This window comes from Ascaphus truei, unplaced genomic scaffold (assembly GCF_040206685.1).
Source record: "Ascaphus truei isolate aAscTru1 unplaced genomic scaffold, aAscTru1.hap1 HAP1_SCAFFOLD_1500, whole genome shotgun sequence".
In the NCBI taxonomy this organism is placed as follows: domain Eukaryota; kingdom Metazoa; phylum Chordata; class Amphibia; order Anura; family Ascaphidae; genus Ascaphus; species Ascaphus truei.
The window spans coordinates 21716-45984 of record NW_027454387.1 but is presented as its reverse complement, the minus strand read 5'-3'; the positions used below and the strand labels follow the sequence as shown (position 1 = coordinate 45984).

The 24269-nt window shown below is 48.7% G+C and overlaps 1 protein-coding gene across 1 annotated transcript; it reads left to right on the top strand.

The window, feature by feature from the left end:
• Nucleotides 1-538: 538 nt before the first annotated feature.
• LOC142476213 (neuronal acetylcholine receptor subunit alpha-9-like) lies at nt 539-22540 on the top strand. Its single transcript, XM_075581702.1, has 4 exons — nt 539-554; nt 2420-2494; nt 7203-7348; nt 22382-22540. Exons 1-4 carry the CDS (start codon nt 539-541, stop codon nt 22538-22540), a joined length of 396 nt encoding a protein of 131 aa, XP_075437817.1.
• Nucleotides 22541-24269: the final 1729 nt, after the last annotated feature.

Genomic DNA, 24269 nt, shown 5'->3' with positions numbered 1-24269 from the left:
TTCAGCAAAAGTCCAGGTAAATCAGGCGAGGCAACAAATAACTGAATAACTTTTTATTAACTTGCACACATCCGAAGTCTTTGTGTTGGGCTCTCACTTTCTCCCTCCTTTAGCCCTGGATGTGCCTACTCCCCCGCTCCATTCTGGCTCCAGCGTCTCTTCTCTCTCAGCTTCTTCTGTGGGGGCTCCCTTCAGACCCAACCTGGCCAGGAACGCCGGGCCCTCCGCTGGATCTTTCATAGTAATGGGCCTCCCGTTCCTCGCCACCATCAATCCGAATGGGAAGGTCCATTTATATCTGATATTTTGGTCCCGGTGGACCTTCGTGATGGGCAGGAGGCTGCGGTGTCTCTGCAAAGTGAACGGGGACAGATCTTGAAAGATCATGAGTTTGTGGCCTTCGAACTCCACAGATGTTGCTGCCCTGGTTTGGCGCAGTACTGCCTCCCTGGTGGTATAGTAATGTAGCCGGAGTATGATGTCCCGGGGCTGCTCCGATTGTATGGGGCGGGAGCGAAGGGCTCTGTGGCAGCGGTCCATGGCTCTTGCCTCCGGTGGGCACTCTGGGAGCAGGGACTTCAACCAGCGAGAGACATATTCCTCGCAGTCACCGACGTCTTCAGGGACCCCTTTTATGCAGATATTGTTCCTCCGCTCCCTATTTTCCGCATCTTCCTGGCGGTCCTTTAGTTCATCGATCTGCTGCTGGAGTTCTCCTGATTTCTTGTCGTTTTTTTTTTACGGCCTTGATGGTTTGATCCACCTTAGTCTCTAGTGTGTCCGTCCGGGCCCCCAGTTTGCCGACCTCCTTCTTCACCTCTCTAATCTCCGCTTGCAGGAGAGACTTTAAGTCGTTATAAAGTCTCTCAAAATCACATCTTCTGACCGGCAGAAGAGCTTGGTTGCAGGCCCCTTCCTCTTCTCCCTCCTGCTCCGTATCGGAACACACACACACACACACACACACACACACACACACACACACACACACACACACACACACACCATCCTTCCACTCTCATTCGAGATCTCAGTGACTTGAATGAGAGTGGATGGAGGAAGAGAACCCTCAGTCCCGCTGGGATTGGAGCCCATTCTCCAGTTTATTCGTGTCTCCTCCCGAAGGTGCTTGAGATCAGCACTCCTCAGTCGCTCAAGGAGGACTTTTTCCAAGAATATTCTTTTTACTGCATGCGCGGTCATGAGATTTCCCTTGTGTCGGGTGCTCCTCTTATTGTATGCAGACTGTATGGCAACAGTTGCAGAGTGTTTAAGTTTAGCCCTGTGAGTTTTCCGCTCTTGAAGCTGTCTCTCTGCACTTTTTCCACTCAATGGAGTTGCTAGTTCAGCTTCTTTGGGATTGAGTTGCAATTCCAGATCCACTTCCAGAGAATGTCCCATCTTTTCAGCTTCATCAGCTAAGGATTCTTCTGCTTTTGATTCAGCACGTGTACCTTCTTTTGTTGCTTGTTCGGTGGCTGAAGGTTTTGCTAGTGCTTGCTTAGGTGGTTCAGACTTTGGAACCTTGTTTTTTAGGCGAGCGGTATTTCCAGCTCTCACTGTACCCTTGTCTTCATGGGTTTTTGAGGCTGTGGGATACTGATGCTTGGTCAGGGTCAATACTTGTCCTTGTAGTACTGTAATCTCATCCGCGAGAGATCCCTGTTTTTTGAGTGCGTTTTGCAAGTCTCTTCTCAGGGAATTTATCTGCACACTTTGCTTTCTCTGAGCTTGCTTCCACATTTTCATTGTATTGTGAAGCCATGTGAATTTCTTTGCTCGGGCCACAGTTACTTGTCTCAGTTTCTGGACCTTCTTGTGCTCCCTCTTGTGTCAGTCACCTTTGTTCTAAGCTTGGCCTCTAGCAATGCTTTGGTGACGCTCAGGGTAGCCTTCAGTTTCTCATGCTGCTTTGCGGAGACATACTGGGTAATCAGACGTTCCTGCAGCACTTTTATTTCTTTTTCAGCCTGCAGATTGTCTTCCTGTAGCGTTTGCTGCTTCTCCTCAGCATTCTCGAGGTGCGTACGCAGACCTTGCAGTTGGTTCTGCAGTCGGTGCTCTGCTTCAAACTTTTCCTCTTCCAAAAGTTAATTTATTTCTTTAAGCTCGTGCAGCTTTTCATTCTTTTCCTTGACGTGGTCTGTCAAATGAGAATTCTCTCTTTCAGTCTTAAGTTTTCTCTTTTTGCAGTCTCTGTCATTTTCAGGGCCTCAATATAGTCCAAAAATAGAAACCTGTCCTGCGCTTCAGCCACACAGCTACTGCACCGAGGGAGTCAATCCGTCATGTACCTGGGCATGGGGGAGCAAATGAATGACCCTAGAGTGACCGGTGTGTTTGGAGAGGTAAATAAAGTTGGAAACTCTTACCTTTATTCTCCACTCCGGTCTGTGTCTTGCTCTCTTCTTTCCTCCAGCGTCCGTGTCACCGAGTATGCTACGGTCTGATGCCCGCAAGGACAATAGATTATCACTGTTCCCCAAATTGCAGGGTTCGTTTAAATGTGGCCACTGCAATATTTGTTCATATATGATAAAATCCACACACTTTCCCAACTGTGATGAATCACGTACATTTAAAATCAGATCCTTTATATCCTGTCAAACATCTTTTGTAGTGTATGTGTTACAATGTGGTTGTAAGAAACAATACGTTGGTCTCACAAGCAGAGTACTCAAGATTCGTATCTTAGAGCACCTGAGACTTATACGCAACCATGATATGATACACCCAGTACCTATACACTTCAATACATGTCCATTGGGTTCAGTTAACTCATTCCAATGTATAGCCAATTCCAATGTATAGCCATTGAACATATCCCTTTACCTCCTCGTGGAGGAGATCGGAAGAAAATCTTGTATCAACGAGAGGCTCATTGGATTTTTGCTTTGAATACCCTGCAACCCAATAGACTAATTATAGAATGGGACTGACGTTGTTTTTTATAAATGAATACAGATGCATCTTATAGTCCTACAAGGTCTCCAAGATATACCGCACGTCTTCTTTTCTTTACATCTTAAAGTATAGAATTATTCATTTATATATTTTTTATTGGTCATGCACTGTCCCCTTCCTTGTTTTCCTTTCCTTCCTTCCCCTCCCCCCCCCGCCCAACACCCCCCCTCCCTTTTTCTCACCCACTTCCTTTCCCATCCCCATCCATTCCCTTTCACCCCTTTCTTATACCCCCAAGACGATCCTAATAGCAGTCTAAATTTATTGTGTACCTTTGACTGTTTGGGTTACATACATTAAGTGATGTTTTACCCACACTTAGGGATTAGAGACTGCTGGTTTAAATTAAGGATCAGAGGGATTAAGAGGTTGTTTTTTCCAATGTTGCCAGTATCGTTTTTAAGTACCTTCATGTTTAAAGATTAGCCTTTTTTAATATATCAGTTTATGGGTAGTATTTACTTTTCATGTTCATATACAGGCTAATTCTTGAATGACATTATTATGCTTATATTTAGCATTATGTTAAACGTAACTTTCCATGAAGGGGTTAACCATTATTATCACCCGTTTTCGCGGGTTTTTTAGCTATAAATGTTCAGGCAGTACCACATCTCCTCACTCCAAGACGAAGCCCTATTCCTAAGGGTGAAACGCGTAGAGGAGGAGATCGTGGTGTAGCCCCAGTATGATTTTGTGCCAATAAAGTTTTTTGCATCATCCGGGACCTTGTGAAGTTCTGTCATGCGCAGTAGCGCCTCTACCAAACACAACCTCAATATAGTCCTCCTTCCATTTACGCATATCTGCTTTGAGAATGACAATCTCCTGGCGTGAGACTTCCTTCTCTAGGTTGAGGGTCTGAAGCTCCTTCTGAGAGACTTGGAGATCTGTATCAAGATTGACAATAGTTTCTTTAGAATTGTCCAGCTCCCCAGCGAGACTGTGTAGTTCCTTTCTGGAGACTTCCAGGTCTGTGCAGAAGCTGTTGATCTCATGCTGTGAGGCATCCAGTGCTGTGCGAAGATTGTGAACATCTTGCTGAAAGACTAATCTCCTTCAGTGCCTCCTCATACTTCCGCTTCAGCTTAGTCATCATTTTATCAGATTGGCTAAGCTTTTCATCCATGGTGGTAATAGTAGCGTTTGCAGTGTCTAGCTCAGTCTTGAGATCGTCCAATTCTGTCCTGGCTGCAGAGTACATCGTGAGCACATTCTTCTGTAGCTCCACGTTATTTTCAGTAGCTCTGCGTAACTATCTTTCTTCAGTTTCAATTGTTCCCGGAGCAGATCACAGTCACGCCTGGCAATTTTCAGGGCATCTTCAGGGCTGGTCAAGGGATAGTCACTCACTGGTTCCGGCTCCGCTTCCCTGGGATGGTTGATTGAGGGTTCCTCACTGTTGGCACCAGACAGACACTTCTTTGGGTCCCCCGACTTCTGCCTTGGGCCCTCTGGATATTTGGTCATTCACATGACAAATCCTCCATTTTCTCTAGGCTGCAGGGCATCTCTGTCCCCCTTTTTCTCCGCGAGATCTGCGGACGTTTCTGTTCCTTCCACGGTACGTGAAGAACCGATTTTCTTTTTCTTTTTTCGCCTTTTTGTTTTGGATGACTCCGTCCCCTCAGGGATACTGGGGTCTCCATTTTCATTTGAAATTTTAGCAGCTTCACTGGATCCACCCGGCTTTTCTTGCAACTGTATTAGCTGATGGAAATATTCGGTGATCCGCTGCTCCCGCTCTTTCTCCTGCCGATCATATTCGTCAACATAGGGAGCGGTCTTTTCGGTTCATACCGAGTTCAGGCACCCCCACCATTCTTGGGGTGTTTTGTGGGTGTGACTCGGTTTGGGTTCCCCGTAAGAGATGTCTTCCTCCTCATCGGACTGGAAGGGCCACTCTTCCGTGGGGTAGGGTTCATAACAGGAACGCCGCATCTTGTCCTCCATTTTGGGGCTATCAGGTGTATTTTTCTTCCTGACCTCTGGAGGCGCTATTGCAGCTTTTGCCAGTGTATTTTCTAGAACCCCAGCTTGTGATAGTCCTACCGGTGGGCATATTTTGCTTGTAGAGGTCGTAGCTCTCACAGGCATCTCCCTAGACTTTTTCTTTCCTTTTGTAAGTTTTAAAACATCAACAGTACTGTGCATGCATTCTTTCTCATTAGGTATACTGGATGTGCAGTTGCTAAGTAAAAACTTCTATTTGCTTTACACCATTTACTTGCTAGGTGCAATTCCTCCGCTTCAGCAAAATAATGTGGTTTTCTGCTTGAGTTCAGTCATTTTCAGTCTCATCTTTGGGTATTATGGAATTCACTCTTCACACTTTGGGTGCCTGTTTTACTCCCAAGATACATAGGCAGACTTTACTTGCAGAAAAAATAAATATATTCTTTGCTGTGAAATATTTTTTCCACTCCCGGCAGGGCGACTCAACACTCAGCAATTGGCTTTGGGATACCTTTTACACAGTTCAGCAATCCCTTTTTCCCCGGTAGGGCAATTTTACACTCAGCACTTGTTTGCTGAAAATTCCCCTGCCTCAGCACAGTCGCATCAATTTTCATACTTTTCTGCATATACTCCATTCACAGCTGGTAGTCCTATGCGGTGGGGCAGCCTTTACTTTCAGAATCAGTACCGCTCGTGGGTCACCATCTGTATTCACTGCTTCAGCGAAACATTTGAAAACAACAAACGCCTATCCCTTTTTAAGGGCTAACTTACTTCTTGAACCCTGACTATGGCTGGAAGGCAAAACCCCTATTTCAACGACCATATTACACTTTATTGTGATAGGCAAGTAAGGTTTACCTGCTTCAGCAGTCTCTCTCTCTCTCCTCTTGGGATTGGGAAAAAGAGTCCATCTGTGGTTTTGTGGCTTTCTTCAGTGCAGTGTAGATTTCCAGTCTGGATGTGTATCCCTTTAATTCTGGTCTCTGCTGCATGAGATTCTTTGCTTTATTGCTCAGTCTGTTTGCAGGAACTATGCAGGCAAAAAGCACAAAAAAATTCACAGGCAATCTCCGGGGGCCCCTTTTAACTTCAAGAGCCACCTCTCGTCCCACTTCTGACGACCATATGTAAGAGACGTGTTCAGAGGTATGCAATGGAGACTGTTTTAAGGTGAAATTAAAATAAGGCTTTATTGCGCCTGTTGCTTTAAACACAGCAAACATGTAAATCAGCAAACAAAACCGCTCCACTCTGGAGTATATATACATTTTTGATCCAGCTCTCTAACTGCATGGTTAGCCCAGCGATTCACCAGCCCAAATCATAGAGACATTCATATACTTAGATAGACATAGATAATAGTCTTAAAAGAAAAGTCTTATCTGTTAGCTGGGTTGCTGTAGGGGAAGGCTTCTTTGTTCTCCTGGTGTCCACACCCGTCTGTGATAAGGCAATGTCAGGATCCAGGTATAGAAGTATTATCCCCTGTGTCTTGTTGTCAGCTTGCAGTCTCTTTTGGCAGGCTCAAGACGTCTGTCTCCTTATTCAGCCCAGTTGTGGACTAAGAAGTCTCACTTCCTGTCTCAGAGGCAGGCTTTTTCTAAACCCTGTAATCAGCCAGGTGGTGTTAGTTAATTGCCTACCAGCAGTTAACCACCACACTGCTGGATTAGACGCACATTTGTGAACAGGGATAAGTCCCCTGTTACAGGCACCTTCTGCAACTTCTTATTTATATATCGATCAGATACATAACATTTGGCAACTCCTGCACTGAGACACCTTCTGCAACTTCTTATTTATATATACATCGATCAGATACATAACATTGGGCATCTCCTGCATTGAGGCACCTTCTCCAACTTCTTATTTATACATCGATCAGATACATAACATTGGGCATCTCCTGCACTGAGGCACCTTCTGCAACTTCTTATTTATACATGGATCAGATACATAACATCAGGCATCTCCTGCACTGAGGCACCTTCTCCAACTTCTTATTTATACTTCGATCAGATACATAACATTGGGCATCTCCTGCACTGAGACACCTTCTGCAACTTCTTATTTATACATCGATCCGATACATAACATTGGGCATCTCCTGCACTGAGGCACCTTCTCCAACTTCTTATTTATACATTGATCAGATACATAACATTATGATATATATATATATATATATATATATATAATCATCTCATTTTACTGAAGGGTGTAAGAGACCTGATGGTGTGAGACCTTCTCCTGCTCACCTTCTTCTCTGGTTTCAGGGGTCCTGGGAGCTCAGGGGAAATTTGCCTACAAGCTGATGAGTGATCTGTTTGCCAACTACTCCAACGCTCTCCGGCCGGTGGAAGACATGGACAAAGCCCTGAATGTGACGCTGCAGGTCACCCTGTCCCAAATCATTGACATGGTAAGGTCACTACACAACGCTTGGGAGAACCCTGCAAGTCGGGTCGTATTGGGGAATGACACCCAGCTGAGAAAATTGCGGGCTGGTGCAGGGCCTCTTATTTTCTCCTACACGGTCTCTTTCCGTCAGTATCCCTCCTCATGGCGCTCCGATGCGAAATGCCATGACAAAGGGACGTCACGTGACATCTAGCAGAATCCCGTCATGGCAACGTTGCGGGGCCTTGAGGAGGGATACTGACAGCAAGAGCTCTCGCACGGGAAGGTAAGAGAGTTGGAGGCCCCGCGCTCTCCCCCAACAATCATTTTAATTGTTGTGGGGAAGAGCGCAGGGCCGCTGTCACCGTGGGGCGCAGTGCACGGGCCCCGGTAGCTCCACTCTCAAAGTAAAATGATTTATTTTGGCCCATACTTACTAAGTGGTTGTAGAGGGAGAGGGGAGTTGGCCCGGTATTAAAGGGGTTGCACCCCATATGGCCAGCCCCTGACCTCACCAGGGAGGCAAGGGGTCAACTTAACTGCGGTCCAGGAATGTGGCTTACACCTTGTCATGTCAGGAAAATGTATGTTCCCCTGTTCCCATGTTTCCTTATAATGTCAGAGTCTGCACCACAATGGGGATTTAGTGACAAACTGTGATTTATTTTACAGCAGAGAATTTTGTGTTAAAGTATGAAACGGTTTAAGTGGTATTTGTGTATCTCCGGTTCTGAAGGTCGCAGCAGGCTGAAACTTGGATCATATGATGTCCCAGTTCAGGCATTAAGATCTGGAAAGTTTGGACCCGCTGGACCAAACGGAACCGGATATTTTAATATGTCTGTGTTTTAACTTTAATATTGTATTTCAAGGCGGGGATAAAAACCCGCACAGTCTCCTTCACACAAAGGAATGCAAATGGTCAGGGGGGCGACCCAAAGTCTAGGAACCAAGTACTGATCAAAAGACTCTGCCACTCTATTTGTTTACCCGAGGGCAGAGAAGCATCAAACTGGAGTGGTTTGTAAGTGTTATATCTACACCTACAAACAATGAAGATCCTGCCAGATACTTAATTTGGTAGACTGGTCATCGCCCCTGATTTAATTTTGGGGCTACAGAAATAAGACCCTCAGAGTCCCAGTACGCATGGGCTAACTAGCTGGGGGGCATGGGTTAAACTGGGTTTCAACGTTAGGGATTGGATGCAGATAATTGTTCACCAATAGTCTGTATTCTGTATTCAATGTTAAGAATAGGGTTACAAAGGTATATAAACTGTGTCAACCCTACAGTTCTTGTAGTTCTTCTGATTTCACCTTGAATGTCACCAGATTGCTGGAGAATTGCTAGCTGATACTTCTCCATTCCCGAACCCTAAGTAAGTGTTACCTTCTTGCCTGTTAATTGTACTATATTGCTGTGCTCACCTTTTTAAGGAATAAATATATTTTATTATATCTAAGCCTCGTTCAGTTCAACCCAGATATTTGGTGTTTGTTATATCTTGTCATAAGTTATGGTGGCAGCGGCGGGATTGAACTGAACTTGTATTACAGTGTACTGCGGGACCCTGTAATATAGTGGGAACTCGAAGGGAATTGCGAGTTCCTGGGACTAAAGATATTGAACACACAGTAGTGCAACAGTTAACACAAGTTGTAACACCACCTCACTGCTGCGACCGTGAACCATGAGCGAGGCTGAAGGCTCATCCAACATGAGGACCCGAGCTCAGCTGAAGGACAAGTGCCGTGAATATGGACTGCCCTATGAGAACCAGGAGGTCGCAGACATGGTTGACGCAAACGGTGACTATGAAGCCCGGCTTGCAGAGCCTCAGGATACGGCTCAGCTTGCCCTTATAAAGCCACCCGGAGATCAGGGAAGGAACCCAGTGCCGGGGCGGCGGAATCTCGGGGAGGGAACGAGTGCACCTCCCGGGAGCAGTGCAACAGGAGGGGTACTGGTTGCTACGGCTACCAGTCCGTTCACCCCTGAAATGTTGGCACTGATTATTGCGTGGGGTGACAGAGGGACACCGGAGGAGCGGCTGCAGTTTATCACTATGGCAGTGAACAGACCCGCTTATTGCCCCCCTGTCCAACCCAACAAAGATGAACTCAAACTGGATCAGCACAGTCTCACCAAGTTCGTGGAAGGTACCGATCAGATCGACAGTTTTCTAAAGAACTTTGAAACACAGTGTCGGCGGTACAAAGTGCTTCCCCAGCATCAGGTTGCACGTTTGGACCCCTTACTGTCCGGCTTGGCTAAGCAGACGATGATGGCGCTTCCAGATGAGTATGTTGATGACTATGACCACCTGAAAGAACTGTTACTGTTTCAGTACGGTTTTACCCCTGAAGCCTACCGGGGTAAATTCCGGCAGGAAGAGAGGCAGCCCCTGGAGTCCTATGTTACCTACGTGACCCGCATGGCTTTGTACGGGATACGCTGGGTGGAGGGCTATGAGGCACGGACTTACCAACGCCTGCTGGACCTCATCTTTCAGGAGCAGCTCATGCAGCAGTGCCTGCCGGCGGTGAGGGCTTGGGTGTACGACAAGAAGCCCAAGACTTACCAGGAGGCGGCGAGGCTTGCAGACGACTATGTGGCCAGCCGAGCCCCGATGCCTGCCAAAGCAGTAGCCAAGGCGGCAGTGGTGGTGGCGGCGGCCAAAAAGTCTGCCAATACCCCCCAGTGGACTCAGAGGCCGCCTGCGGGCAGCAGTCCACCGAAGGCGTGGGAGCTCCGGCACGAGCGCCGGTGCTACAACTGCAACCGCCCTGGTCACATCAGACCAGATTGCCCGGAACCCCTGAGTTCCAGCGGACCCCATCAGGGGCAACGCACCCCAGATGCGAAGCCGGTAGCCCGCGTGCGGGTGGCATCCACCAAAGACTCCGGACCGGTCATGGAACCAACTCTCAGCGAGACGTCCCATGCCTCACCTGTCCCGGTTTCATCGGTGCCTACAGCCAGGAGTGGAGGACATCTCAGCACGGACCTGCAGCAGACAGATGGCTGGAGCAGACATCTCACCCCGGTCACAGTCGGTGACCGGCAAGCAGTCGCTTGATGGATTCAGGAGCTGCAGTGACCCTGGTCCGACCTGATATGGTCCGGCAAGAGGAATTACTCCCAGGCCCTGGGATACAGATCACTGTGGCCGACGGAGAGCCACGTTTCCTGCAAGTGGCCAGAATATTTTTGGATTGGGGGGAGGGCCAGGGTGTGCGGGAGGTGGGGGTTTTACCCGGTTTGGATGCTGAAGTTCTTCTTGGCAACGATCTGGGTCCGATGACCTGCACCTACGACTGAGTGCCCAAACCCGCTGCAGTGGCGGCGGTTACCCGGAGGCAGACAGCGGCAATGGCGGCGGCGCCAGTCCCCCAGCCTTTGGGACCAACGTTAGCGGAGGGCGCAGAGGAGCCCGGGAAGGTAAGCCAGGATCAGTTGCAACCACAGACTGACTTACTGTTTCCCCTCACCCTTCCCCATTCTCCGGACAATGACAAGACTGGGGGTGGCCAGAATTAGGAGCCCAGTTTAGGGAGGCAGTGAAGACAGACCCTACCCTGGCCGGCGTGAGACTTTGGGCGTCCGAATCTCAGGCAGGGAGAGGCACTGAGTACTGCCTATAGTATAAGGGACTCCCGTATAGAGAAGAAGGGAACCCAGGGATAGAGGAGTGATTGACCGGTAAGCGACAGCTAGTAGTGCCCCAGGGGTACCGACAGCAACTGTTACGGGTAGCTCACTCTATTCCGTTAGCGGGACATCAGGGGGTCACCAGGACGTGAGCCCGGTTATTACAGCATTACTACTGGACGGGGGCATCTCGAGATGTGGGCACTTTCTGCCGCTCTTGTGATGCCTGCCATCGAGTGGGTAAGGCGGGCGACCGTGTGACGGCACCCCTGAAACTCCTACCGATAATAGGGGAACCCTTCCAGAAAGTAGCGATGGATCTTGTAGGACCCCTTATGATTCCTAGCAGGTCAGGGAAGCGCTACATCCTCACGGTGGTGGATTTTGCCACCCGGTACCCTGAGGCGGTAGCGCTTGGCACCATAGATGCCAAGACAGTGGCAGCAGCTTTGCTGAACATTTTCTCTAGGGTAGGTTTCCCTAGTGAGATCCTAACCGATCAGGGGTCGCAGTTCATGAGTGAACTGTTACATTATCTCTGGGATGCCTGCGGTGTACAGCACCGGCGCACTACCCCTTACCATCCCCAGACAAACGGATTATGTGAGAGGTTTAATGGTACCCTGAAGCAGATGCTTCGGACCTTTATAGAGGCGGAGGGGAAAGACTGGGAGATTCATTTACAGCACTTGCTGTTTGCCTACCGAGAGGTACCGCAGAAATCTACAGACTTCTCCCCCTTCGAGCTACTATATGGCCGCAGGGTACGTGGACCTCTGGACCTATTTCATGAGGGATGGGAAGGGGGGGCTACTGCTTCTGATGCTTCAGTGATCCAGTATGTAGTAGATCTCGGAGACCGGTTAGAGATGCTCATGGGGGTGGCCCAGGACCACCTCAGGGCCGCTCAGACCAAGCAAAAGCAATGGTATGACCGAAATGCCCGTAGCAGAGAATTCATCCCAGGACAGCAGGTGCTTGTTCTCTAACCCACTTGGGAGAACAAGCTGATGGCTGCCTGGTCGGGACCGTACCCGGTTATCCAAAAGGTGAATGAGTACAACTACGTTGTACAGGTAGAGCCTGAGAGGCATAAGACATATCACGTCAATATGCTGAAAGAATACAGAGCACCGAGTATGGGAGCAGTAATGGCCATTTGTAGCCCACTGCTGGAGGATCCGGCGAGCAATGCTCTGCCTGATCCCATAGGGGAGGCTAGGCAGGGAAACACTGTGGAGCAGGATAGAGATAGGGGCACAGTTAAGTGCTAGGCAGCAGGAGGAAGCCAGGGACATGCTAGCTAAGTTTAGGGCCCTCTTCACTGATATGCCAGGGACCACCCATCTCACAAAACACCCAGTGCACACAGGGGATCTGCAGCCTCTGCATAAGCACGCTTATAGAGTGTCAGCAGAGGTCAAGACCAGTATGGAAAGGGAGATAGAGGAGATGCTGACCCTAGGGGTAATTACTCCACCCCAGAGTCCTTGGGCAAGCCTGGTAGTTCTAGTCCCTAAGAGGGACAAGACCACCCGGTTTTGTGTGGACTACCGCTTGCTCAACGCTGGGACGGTGTCAGATGCCTACCCCATGCCCCGCATGGATGAGTTACTGGATGAACTCGCGGGGGCAAAGTATCTGACCACTATAGATTTGAGCAAAGGCTATTGGCAAATCCCCCTGACCCTGGAGGCTAGGGAGAAGTCAGCATTCATTACTCCAAGTGGCCTCTATGAGTTTTTGGTGATGCCATTTGGGATGAAGAATGCCCCGGCTATCTTCCCACCGTTCAATAGGTTACTGGAAGGATGCAGAGCTATGCCAGGGCTTACTTAGATGACATCGCTATCTTCAGTAATTTCTGGGACTCCCACTTAGGACATGTAGCTTTGGTGCTGGATAGGATCAGGGGGGCTGGGCTTACCTTGAAACCCACTAAGTGTATGGTAGGGATGGCAGAGGTCCTGTACTTAGGCACAGGGTGGGTGGAGGGCACCTCAAACCAGAGCCAGCCAAGGTAGAAGCCATAGTTCAGTGGCCTGTTCCAAAAACCAAGAAACAGGTCATGGCATTTTTGGGCACCGCAGGGTACTATAGGAAGTTTGTCCCACAGTACAGCGCCGTGGCCAAACCCCTGACCGATTTGACTAAGAAGCAACTGCCTGTGCTTATCACCTGGACTCCTGCCTGTGAAACTGCTTTCCAGGCACTGAAAACTGCGCTTGCTGGGGCCCCCATACTGGCTGACCCGGACTATACCAAACATTTCCTTATACAGACTTATGCCTCGGACTATGGCATTGGGGCTGTGTTGAGCCAAGTGGGGGACGACGGCAGAGGGCACCCTGTGGTGTACCTCAGCCAAAAACTACTCCCCAGAGAAGTGGCCTATGCCACCATTGAGAAAGCGTGCTTGGCCATTGTGTGGGCACTCAAAAAACTCCAGCCCTATGTGTATGGAAGGGCTTTCACGGTCCTCACAGACCACAACCCCCTGAGTTGGCTGCAGAGGGCATCAGGGGAGAATGCCAAGTTGCTAAGGTGGAGCTTGGCCTTGCAAGAGTTTGAGTTTACTATTCAGCACAAAAAGGGTAGTGAAAACAGCAATGCTGATGGACTCTCACGTCAGGACTATCCCTCTGAGTCTGAGTTCATTAAGGGTGCCAGCAGTGCCCCACTCCCCGTTAGGGCCAGTGGGCCACAGGTCACCCATTAAGAAGGGGAGGTGTAGAGGGAGAGGGGGGTTGGCCCGGTATTAAAGGGGTTGCATCCCATATGGCCAGCCCCTGAACTCACCAGGGAGGAAGGGGTTAACTGGACTGCGGTCCAGGAATGTGGCTTACACCTTGTCATGTCAGGAAAATGTATGTTCCCCTGTTCCCATGTTTCCTTATAATTTTCAGAGTCTGCACCACAATGGGGATTTAGTGACAAACTGTGATTTATTTTACAGCGGAGAATTTTGTGTTAAAGTATGAAACGGTTTAAGTGGTATTTGTGTATCTCCGGTTCTGAAGATCGCAGCAGGCTGAAACTTGGATCATATGATGTCCCAGTTCAGGCATTAAGATCTGGAAAGTTTGGACCCGCTGGACCTAACGGAACCGGATATTTTAATATGTCTGTGTTTTAACTTTAATATTGTATTTCAAGGCGGGGATAAAAACCCGCACAGTCATCTTCACACAAAGGAATGCAAATGGTCAGGGGGGCGACCCAAAGTCTAGGAACCAAGTACTGATCAAAAGACTCTGCCACTCTAATTGTTTACCTGAGGGCAGAGAAGCATCAAACTGGAGTGGTTTGTAAGTGTTATATCTACACCTACAAACAATGAAGATCCTGCCAGATACTTAATTTGGTAGACTGGTCATCGCCCCTGATTTAATTATGGGGCTACAGAAATAAGACCCTCAGAGTCCCAGTACGCATGGGCTAACTAGCGGGGGGGGCATGGGTTAAACTGTGTTTCCACGTTAGGGATTGGATACAGATAATTGTTCACAAATAGTCTGTATTCAATGTTAAGAATAGGGTTACAAAGGTATATAAACTGTGTCAACCCTACAGTTCTTGTAGTTCTTCTGATTTCACCTTGAATGTCACCAGATTGCTGGAGAATTGCTAGCTGATACTTCTCCATTCCCCAACCCTAAGTAAGTGTTACCTTCTTGCCTGTTAATTGTACTATATTGCTGTGTTCACCTTTTTAAGGAATAAATATATTTTATTATATCTAAGCCTCGTTCAGTTCAACCCAGATATTTGGTGTTTGTTATATCTTGTCATAAGTTACCGTGACAGTGGTGCTATTACATTAGGCGCCTTCCAGTGAACTCATACTGTAAGTCCAAATCCCTGATTAACTTGATGGCAGTTTCCTGCTGACATCATTTTAATTCCCCAAAAACTTCCTACTGTGTCAAAGGTGAACTTCTGTACTGGTGGTCAGAGGCGATCAGACTTTATTGGTGGTCAGAAGGGGTCGGTCCTGTACTTGTGGTCATAGGGGGTCGGTCCTGTACTGGTGGTCAGAGGGGTCCTTCCTGTACTTGTCAGAAAGGTCAGTCCTGTACTGGTGGTCATAGGCTTCTGAATAACAAGTGGCTAATTTGGCAAACTCGCGCACGTCCTTGGTTCATTCAGAAGATCTGCTTGCCTGGCTTTGGAAGACCAGCAGCCCTCTGATTGGCTGGTTGTAAAATTCCCACAATCGGATTGGATGTAGTTGTAACATGGTTAGTATTTTCTGCCTGTCTCTTCCCCCTCTCACATAAGGCCTTAGCAGTCAAGGTCTGTAACAGGTAATCCTGTGGGCTTTTGACCCTTCTGAGTGACAGAAATGTGGTGGTGACTCATGGCCTGGTAACAGCCTATCTGGTATAGGTACAGACCCTGAGCCTGCCCCTTATGGTTCCTCAGAAGGGAAGAGCCAAATGTAATCAGTCTGTTCCCCTGCTTCCTAAGGAGAGGATGTGAGTTCCCCCTTCTCCCTCCAGGGAGTGGGAGAGGCCAGTCAGGCCACAGGGCTGACTTGCCTGAATCACCAAGGCTCCAGACTCATGAGCAACCACCATCCAAATGCCTGGGATCATCTGAGACCTTGCACCGCTGTACTACCATCTATGCAGTGACTGCAATAAAGCCCCTTAGTTACAATTTTACACCTACCTGGATTGAGTCAGTGCGTGTGGTGAACGAGAGATGTGCTTCAGAGGGGACTGCCTCCAATCTGCTTGGAGCCCAAAGAAGCTGGAGACACCGATATCGAACCCAGATGACACCAAAAGCTTGTCCTGGTCGTCACCCCATCGCAGACCACTCAGCTCTCCTGAACCCTCACAGGTATGCCGCTCCAAAACAGCTAGTAGCCGCAACTTGTATCTCCTAGAGGGTGGGGGTACATGTGCTACATTGTATTTCATGAATGAATCTGAAATAGTATAAGAAAGTCAGCAAGAGTGCTGGAAGTGAAAGAGGATATATCTCTGGCGCCTAAAATGTATCACGCACAGGTACAAAATGCTAAATAAATAAATACAATTATATGAATAAATATAAAGAGAATACAACCCGGGCTGACAGTGGTATCAGGATCCAGGGATGGAAATGTCATACACATGAAAAATAAGAATTAATACAAAACATAGCATAATACTGCATGACTCAACTATGATAACCATAAACAAAAAACAAAACACAAAAACATAGATAAATTAACCTATAACAAGCCGGAAGCTAAAAAGCACAACTGGTGTACTTCAAAAATATAAAAAACATTTCTTTAAAACAACAACACTAAAAATAATATGAACAATGGTCTCCCAATGAAAATAGTCCCACAAATGACTCCACTGCTATAGCTGAATGGCCCACTTACCAGAAAGGAAGTGGTAGTAGGCAGTGGACAAATCGGAGAGCGTCCCCTCTCGTCTGTGGCACAGGTGATCCAGGCTTACCTGCTTAGCTGAATTGGTGTCTGTATTCTTTGGCAAGCTGTATCGATGCAGCGGTAAGCTGCACTATGCAGAGGTAAGCTGCACTATGCAGACCTTCAGCGTTGGGCACTCGGAACTCGCTCCTACTATGAGAGGAAAAGCATGAGCTCCTGCTTCCACGAGGCTGGCAGGGACGCCAGAGCCAGTACAGAAATTATGCACCGCTTCAGCAGATTCGCCTCGGAGAAGATTGGCTGGTTGTAAAATTCCCACAATCGGAGCAAAGAGCGGGGCCAGCGGGACCACCCTACGCGTTTCGAATGGCAACGCTTTCTTTGTCAGGGGTGTATCATGTGTATGACATTTCCATCCCTGGATCCTGATACCACTGCCAGTCCGGGTTGTATACTCTTTATATTTATTCATATAATTTTATTTATTTATTTTGCATTTTGTACCTGTGCGTGATACATTTTAGGCGCCAGAGATATATCCTATTTCACTTCCAGAACTCTCTCTGACCGGGTAGTCAGAGACAGATTTCAGGCTGCCCCTTTGTATTCTATTCACCTGTTAGAATATTAGGCATTTTTTGTGCACATATATAGTACACTCATACTCCTATAGAATTAGCGCTACTTTTCTGTTTTGTTAATAAGTAAGTCAGCAGCCAATCCAGACCTCAGATTCACAGAGATTCGCCAGAACAGCAGCAGCAAATTCGAAATCACCAAAAAGTGCTCTGACAGAAATGAAGCGGCCGGCTTCAGAAATTTCAGGTCGAGAATTATCTAAGTCCCACAGTCTCAGAATGGAACGTAGCGTTCGCGGCTGGAACTGCACGCCGAAAAGAGTACCAGGACGTTTGGTACTTGCTCCCGGTCAAGGGATTTCAGCACCTCCAGAGCGGAAAGAGCGGTGGCGGCAGGAGCTGCATGCCGAATTGAGTTCCAGGACTTTTTGGGCTAAGTCCCGGTCATCTAAAGGACTTGTAAAGACTTTGTTTTCTGTGCTATTTCACTAATCCCGGTGTAAAGGTGTAAACGCCCGTTCTCCCGTGACAACATGGACCGAGTCTGCATGGACTTTCTCTGTATTGAGGCAGACTCAAAGGTTATCAGGAACGTCCTGGTCGTGAACGATCACTACCCCCGATACGCCCAAGCGTTCCGCACTAAGGATCAGAAAGCGCTCACAGTACCCAATGTACTGTGGGAGAGATACTTCATCCATTATGGGTTGGCTAATCGGATGCACTCCGATCAAGGGAGAGACTTCGAGAGCAAGTTGATAAAGGAACTTCTAAACTTGCTCAACATCGAGAAGTCCCGCACAACTCCATACCACCCTGAAGGAGGTGCCTTGCCAGAATGGTTCAACCGAACCTTACTAGACATGCTAGGCACTCTTAAGGGCTCCGTAAAGGCCAGCATGTCGAACCACTAGTGCATGCATACAATTGCATCAGACATGAATCCACCGGGTACACTCCCTATTTCATGATGTTCGGCAGAGAGGCGCGACTACCCATGGATATTTGCTTACGAGTATCTACCGTTGGGGTACCAAACATGACCCACTACAAGTATGTGAGGCGGCTCCAGGATAACCTCCATAGAGCATATCAGCTGGTGGAGAAAGCCAACACCAGGCTGAATGAAAATAACAAGCAGATGTATGACCATAAGGTCCGCCATCGGGAACTTCGGCCTGGAGATGCTGTTCTTCTGTGGAATGTAGGGATACCAGGGAAGCATAAGTTAGCGGACCGCTGGTGAGAACCTCCCTTCAATGTAGAGTCACAGATGCCGGGCCTCCCTGTATACCGTATCCGAGATGCAGATGGAAGGGTAAGGGTCTGGCATCGAAATCACTTGCTACCTATTCCTCAAGTGGGGGAATGTGAACTTGAACCATCAGCAGTAGTGCCGGCAAGTGTACCAGACGAGTCCAATGACATCCCGGATGCAGTGACGGATAATACTCAGGATCCTATGGAAGGAACCTCCGCCAACACAAATGGAGACTGGTGGGCACCACCCGAAGAAGTAACGGGTAATGGTCCAGTGTCCCATGTATACTCCCCAGTGGCTTCAACAAGCTAACCACTCGACCCAAGGACTCAGAGTTCACTCCTTATGAGAGGGCCAGGGCCTCAAGCCAATGGTAGCCTCTCTCCCAAGAAAATGTTGGAGAAGAGACTCACAAGAGTCAAAGAGTGATACACCCTTCAACGAGACAGGCGTATGATTCGTTAGGGGCACCTCACTATGAGTCTCAGCAGCTGTCTCGGAGCCGGTTTGAAGTGTTCAGTATTGTTTAGATGCAAATGTACAGTTAAGTTGTATGTGTATATATGCATTTTTCATTATACAAAATTATGTATATATGTTGTTCCCAAGCGGGCACGTTGGACTCTCCACCAGGGGGAGGATGTAGCCGAGCCCCTTGTTAAATCCGGTGCCGGGCAGGGGAGCAGGCGGCTAGGTGCTGGAGCGCCGTGTGATCTGGTGCAGGCGGTGGCAATCTTTAAATGTCACGCGACTACATGTCCAGGAGTCTTTAGGGAGGGCCTACCACATGGGCAGTGAGAGCCAATAGGGCTCCTAGCAGAGGAAAGAAGCAGGAGATAGTTTGGCGCAAACTGAGCCAATGGACAGTCGTGAGGGGGATGGCAAAAGGCAAGGTAGTGTCCAGGGAGCAGGGCTTCTCTGGTCTAGGCCTAGGTTTGCCCCTTAGGTCCCAGCTAGGCCCTGAGTCACCACAGTCTGAGTATTGCAGGGAAGGCTCCAGATAGGGATGCTTCCCCTTAGTAAAGAGTGGCACTATCGCACCGGTGTATGGACGGCCACGCAGAGCCCTGTGGCCTGGGACCAGACCCAGGGCCCTATAGACATTATGGGAGACACTCCTGCTGGAGCTCCCCCACGAGGCGGATCAGGACCGTAAGGAGAGAGGGGATTATTGGAGGCCTCCGTCATGGGACCAGATTGATCCCTTGCTCAACAGGTGGTACCTGGGAACAGTAGTGCCCCGGGAGGTATTAAAGTGCACCAACACAGGGGTACCGCTGCCTCACACGTTCGGTTGGACGGCTTTATGGACACCGGGTGTTCAGGTGCCTAGGGCACCCTCAGTAATTTGGGGAAACCACACCGAGGTGTTGGGTATTGCGTTGGGGCATTGTTACCCTTATTGTTACTGTATATGCGTGTCAGTAAACCATTGTTATATACCTGTGTCTGTATTCATTACTGTATATTGGTTCCTGTGAAGGGTTATCCCGCCAACGCTGGGATCCCTCACAGGTGGAGGCGCTGCACTACAGGAGAAAGAGCTCACCCCAGGCTCCCAGAGGCGGAGGCTCAGGCCTCCTGTGAGCAACAGGTACAGCAGCGCGCGTAGTCGCCCGCGTAGTTACCCTTAGGCGTAGGGAAAGGGGGCTACATGTATAACGCTGCAGAGTTTATATACAGTCTGTGCGCTTTAATGTACTCTCTATACTTAGTTATGACTGTGCACGGGAGGTCAGGGAAGGTCAGCACGGACAGTGCGGTGCAGCTGTGTTCTGCATGAAGACGTTTGGGAGTGTGCAGGTTATTAGTCGGTGATAATATGACAAGCCCCGGCTAGCAGAGATGCTTTAACGGCATCTTCTCCTTGTATAGTTACATATGTTTTATACAGTGCTATTGTAATACACAGTACCTGATGTTTTATACAGTGCTATTGTAATACACAGCACCTGATGTTTTATACAGTGCTATTGTAATACACAGTACCTGATGTTTTATACAGTGCTATTGTAATACACAGCACCTGATGTTTTATACAGTGCTATTGTAAGACACAGCACCTGATGTTTTATACAGTGCTATTGCAATACACAGCACCTGATGTTTTATACAGTGCTATTGTAATACACAGTACCTGATGTTTTATACAGTGCTATTGTAATACACAGCACCTTTTTATACAGTGCTATTGTAATACACAGCACCTGATGTTTAATACAGTGCTATTGTAAGACACAGCACCTGATGTTTTATACAGTGCTATTGTAATACACAGCACCTGATGTTTTATACAGTGCTATTGTAATACACAGCACCTGATGTTTTATACAGTGCTATTGTAATACACAGCACCTGATGTTTTATACAGTGCTATTGTAATACACAGTACCTGATGTTTTATACAGTGCTATTGTAATACACAGCACCTGATGTTTTATACAGTGCTATTGTAATACACAGTACCTGATGTTTTATACAGTGCTATTGTAAGACACAGCACCTGATGTTTTATACAGTGCTATTGTAATACACAGCACCTGATGTTTTATACAGTGCTATTGTAATACACAGTACCTGATGTTTTATACAGTGCTATTGTAATACAGTACAGGCATACCCCGGTTTAAGATCACTCACTTTAAGTACACTCGCGAGTAAGGACATATCGCCCAATAGGCAAACGGCAGGTCACGCATGCGCCTGTCATCACGTCCTGAACAGTAATACCGGCTCCCTACCTGTACCGAAGCTGTGTGCAAGCGGGGAGACTATAGAGCCTGTTACACATGCCTTATTTACATCAGTTATGCACGTATATGATGATTGCAGTACAGTACATGCATCGATAAGTGGGGAAAAGGTAGTGCTTCACTTTAAGTACATTTTCACTTTACATACATGCTCCGGTCCCATTGCGTACGTTAATGCGGGGTATGCCTGTATCTGATGTTTTATACAGTGCTAATGTAATACACAGTACCTGATGTTTTATACAGTGCTATTGTAATACACAGCACCTGATGTTTTATACAGTGCTATTGTAATACACAGCACCTTTTTATACAGTGCTATTGTAATACACAGCACCTGATGTTTTATACAGTGCTATTGTAATACACAGCACCTGATGTTTTATACAGTGCTATTGTAATACACAGTACCTGATGTTTAATACAGTGCTATTGTAATACACAGTACCTGATGTTTTATACAGTGCTATTGTAATACACAGCACCTGATGTTTTATACAGTGCTATTGTAAGACACAGCACCTGATGTTTTATACAGTGCTATTGTAATACACAGCACCTGATGTTTTATAGTGCTATTGTAATACACAGTACCTGATGTTTTATACAGTGCTATTGTAATACACAGTACCTGATGTTTTATACAGTGCTATTGTAAGACACAGCACCTGATGTTTTATACAGTGCTATTGTAATACACAGTACCTGATGTTTTATACAGTGCTATTGTAATACACAGTACCTGATGTTTTATACAGTGCTATTGTAATACACAGCACCTGATGTTTTATACAGTGCTATTGTAATACACAGCACCTGATGTTTTATACAGTGCTATTGTAAGACACAGCACCTGATGTTTTATACAGTGCTATTGCAATACACAGCACCTGATGTTTTATACAGTGCTATTGCAATACTCAGCACCTGAGGAATTACTCATACCATCAAGCAGGTCCCAAGAGCTTATGACCTAGTTTGGGGTTTATTGATATATTGGTGGCTTATTCAAAGGAAGTTTTCATTCGTTTGCTTTGGGACCTATTTAATAAAGACACAGTGATGTTCCCAAGGTCACGGCGAGCTGACAAGGTGAATTCAGCCAGATCCTCTGTTTTCTAACCCCTGTGCCTCTCCTCCTCCCCGGTCAGAGTAAGTGTTCCCGAGAGGACATTGTATATTCATTGCCAGGTGCAGTGTTACTCAGCATGCGGTGGGGCCCCTTCCCTGGGCTGGAGAAGATCTCATCCATTTGAATAGAGTAGACATCTTCTCCAGCCCAGGGAAGCTGCGAGCTTCGGAAACAAGACCCTATGAATGAAATGCAGATGGTTTATCTAGAGGAAGACCAATGACCCTGATAAACGGCTGTAACTATAGATGGCAACTTCTCCCTTATTGTGTGTTGTTCCAGGATGAGCGGAATCAGATCCTGATGGCGTATCTGTGGATCCGACAGGTGTGGTTTGATGCCTACCTGCGCTGGAACAAGGACGAGTATGATGGTCTCGATACCATCCGTATACCTAGCAGTTATGTATGGCGACCTGATATAGTCCTATATAACAAGTAGGTCGGATGGGTGTGGAGTGCCATCAGTTCGATTCCTTTCACTTTTCCAGCCTGGGTTCGGGCAAGGACAACTCCTGGCCTCTCTTTTCTTCGTGGCCAGAGCACAGGTAAGTCCTACAGTGCCTTGTACCATTCACGGTTTCTGCTCGGGGAGGTCTGCCCGGTGTTACCACCGGGAACCCATTGATTCAGGAAATATTGACCGCCGAGGTTAGGGGCCAGTCAGGGAATAAAGCCACGAGAGTAAAGAGAACTCTGCTAAGTCTCAGGGCTCCCAGAATCCACTGCATGCCATGACCCGGCTGGGACATAAGAGCTCAGTATTTCCTGATTCATAGATCCTGGTGTTGAGACCGGGCCGTCCTGCTCCAGTAGAGGCTGCGTCCAGGTAAGTGTTCCAGGACTTGCAGCTCCGCATGTTCCCAAGTGCGGGATGAAAGGTGGGAAAAAACCCTATTCTCTATTGCAAATCCGACCCGCCCGGGGCAACAGCCAGTCTGCGTGGCGTAACAGCCAGTCTGCCCGGGGCAACAGCCAGTCCGCGCGGCGTAACAGCCAGTCTGCCCGGGGCAACAGCCAGTCTGCGTGGCGTAACAGCCAGTCTGCCCGGGGCAACAGCCAGTCCGCGCGGCGTAACAGCCAGTCCGCCCGGGGCAACAGCCAGTCCGCCCGGGGCAACAGCCAGTCCGCCCGGGGCAACAGCCAGTCCGCCCGGGGCAACAGCCAGTCCGCCCGGGGCAACAGCCAGTCCGCCCGGGGCAACAGCCAGTCCGCCCGGGGCAACAGCCAGTCCGCCCGGGGCAACAGCCAGTCCGCCCGGGGCAACAGCCAGTCGGCCCGGGGCAACAGCCAGTCCGCCCGGGGCAACAGCCAGTCCGCCCGGGGCAACAGCCAGTCCGCCCGGTGTAACAGCCAGTCTGCGCGCGGTGTAACAGCCAGTCTGCGCGCGGTGTAACAGCCAGTCTGCGCGGTGTAACAGCCAGTCTGCACACGGTGTAACAGCCAGTCTGCACGCGGTGTAACAGCCAGTCTGCGCGGTGTAACAGCCAGTCTGCGCGCGGTGTAACAGCCAGTCTGCGCGCGGTGTAACAGCCAGTCTGCGCGCGGTGTAACAGCCAGTCTGCGCGCGGTGTAACAGCCAGTCTTCGCGGTGTAACAGCCAGTCTGCGCGCGGTGTAACAGCCAGTCTGCGCGCGGTGTAACAGCCAGTCTGCACGCGGTGTAACAGCCAGTCTGCACGCGGTGTAACAGCCAGTCTGCGCGCGGTGTAACAGCCAGTCTGCGCGGGGTGTAACAGCCAGTCTGCGCGGTGTAACAGCCAGTCTGCGCACGGTGTAACAGCCAGTCTGCGCGCGGTGTAACAGCCAGTCTGCGCGCGGTGTAGCAGCCAGTCTGCACGCGGTGTAACAGCCAGTCTGCGCGCGGTGTAACAGCCAGTCTGCGCGCGGTGTAACAGCCAGTCTGCGCGCGGTGTAACAGCCAGTCTGCGCGGTGTAACAGCCAGTCTGCGCGCGGTGTAACAGCCAGTCTGCGCGCGGTGTAACAGCCAGTCTGCGCGCGGTGTAACAGCCAGTCTGCGCGCGGTGTAACAGCCAGTCTGCACGCGGTGTATCAGCCAGTCTGCGCGCGGTGTAACAGCCAGTCTGCGCGCGGTGTAACAGCCAGTCTGCGCGGTGTAACAGCCATTCTGCACGCGGTGTAACAGCCAGTCCGCGCGGTGTAACAGCCAG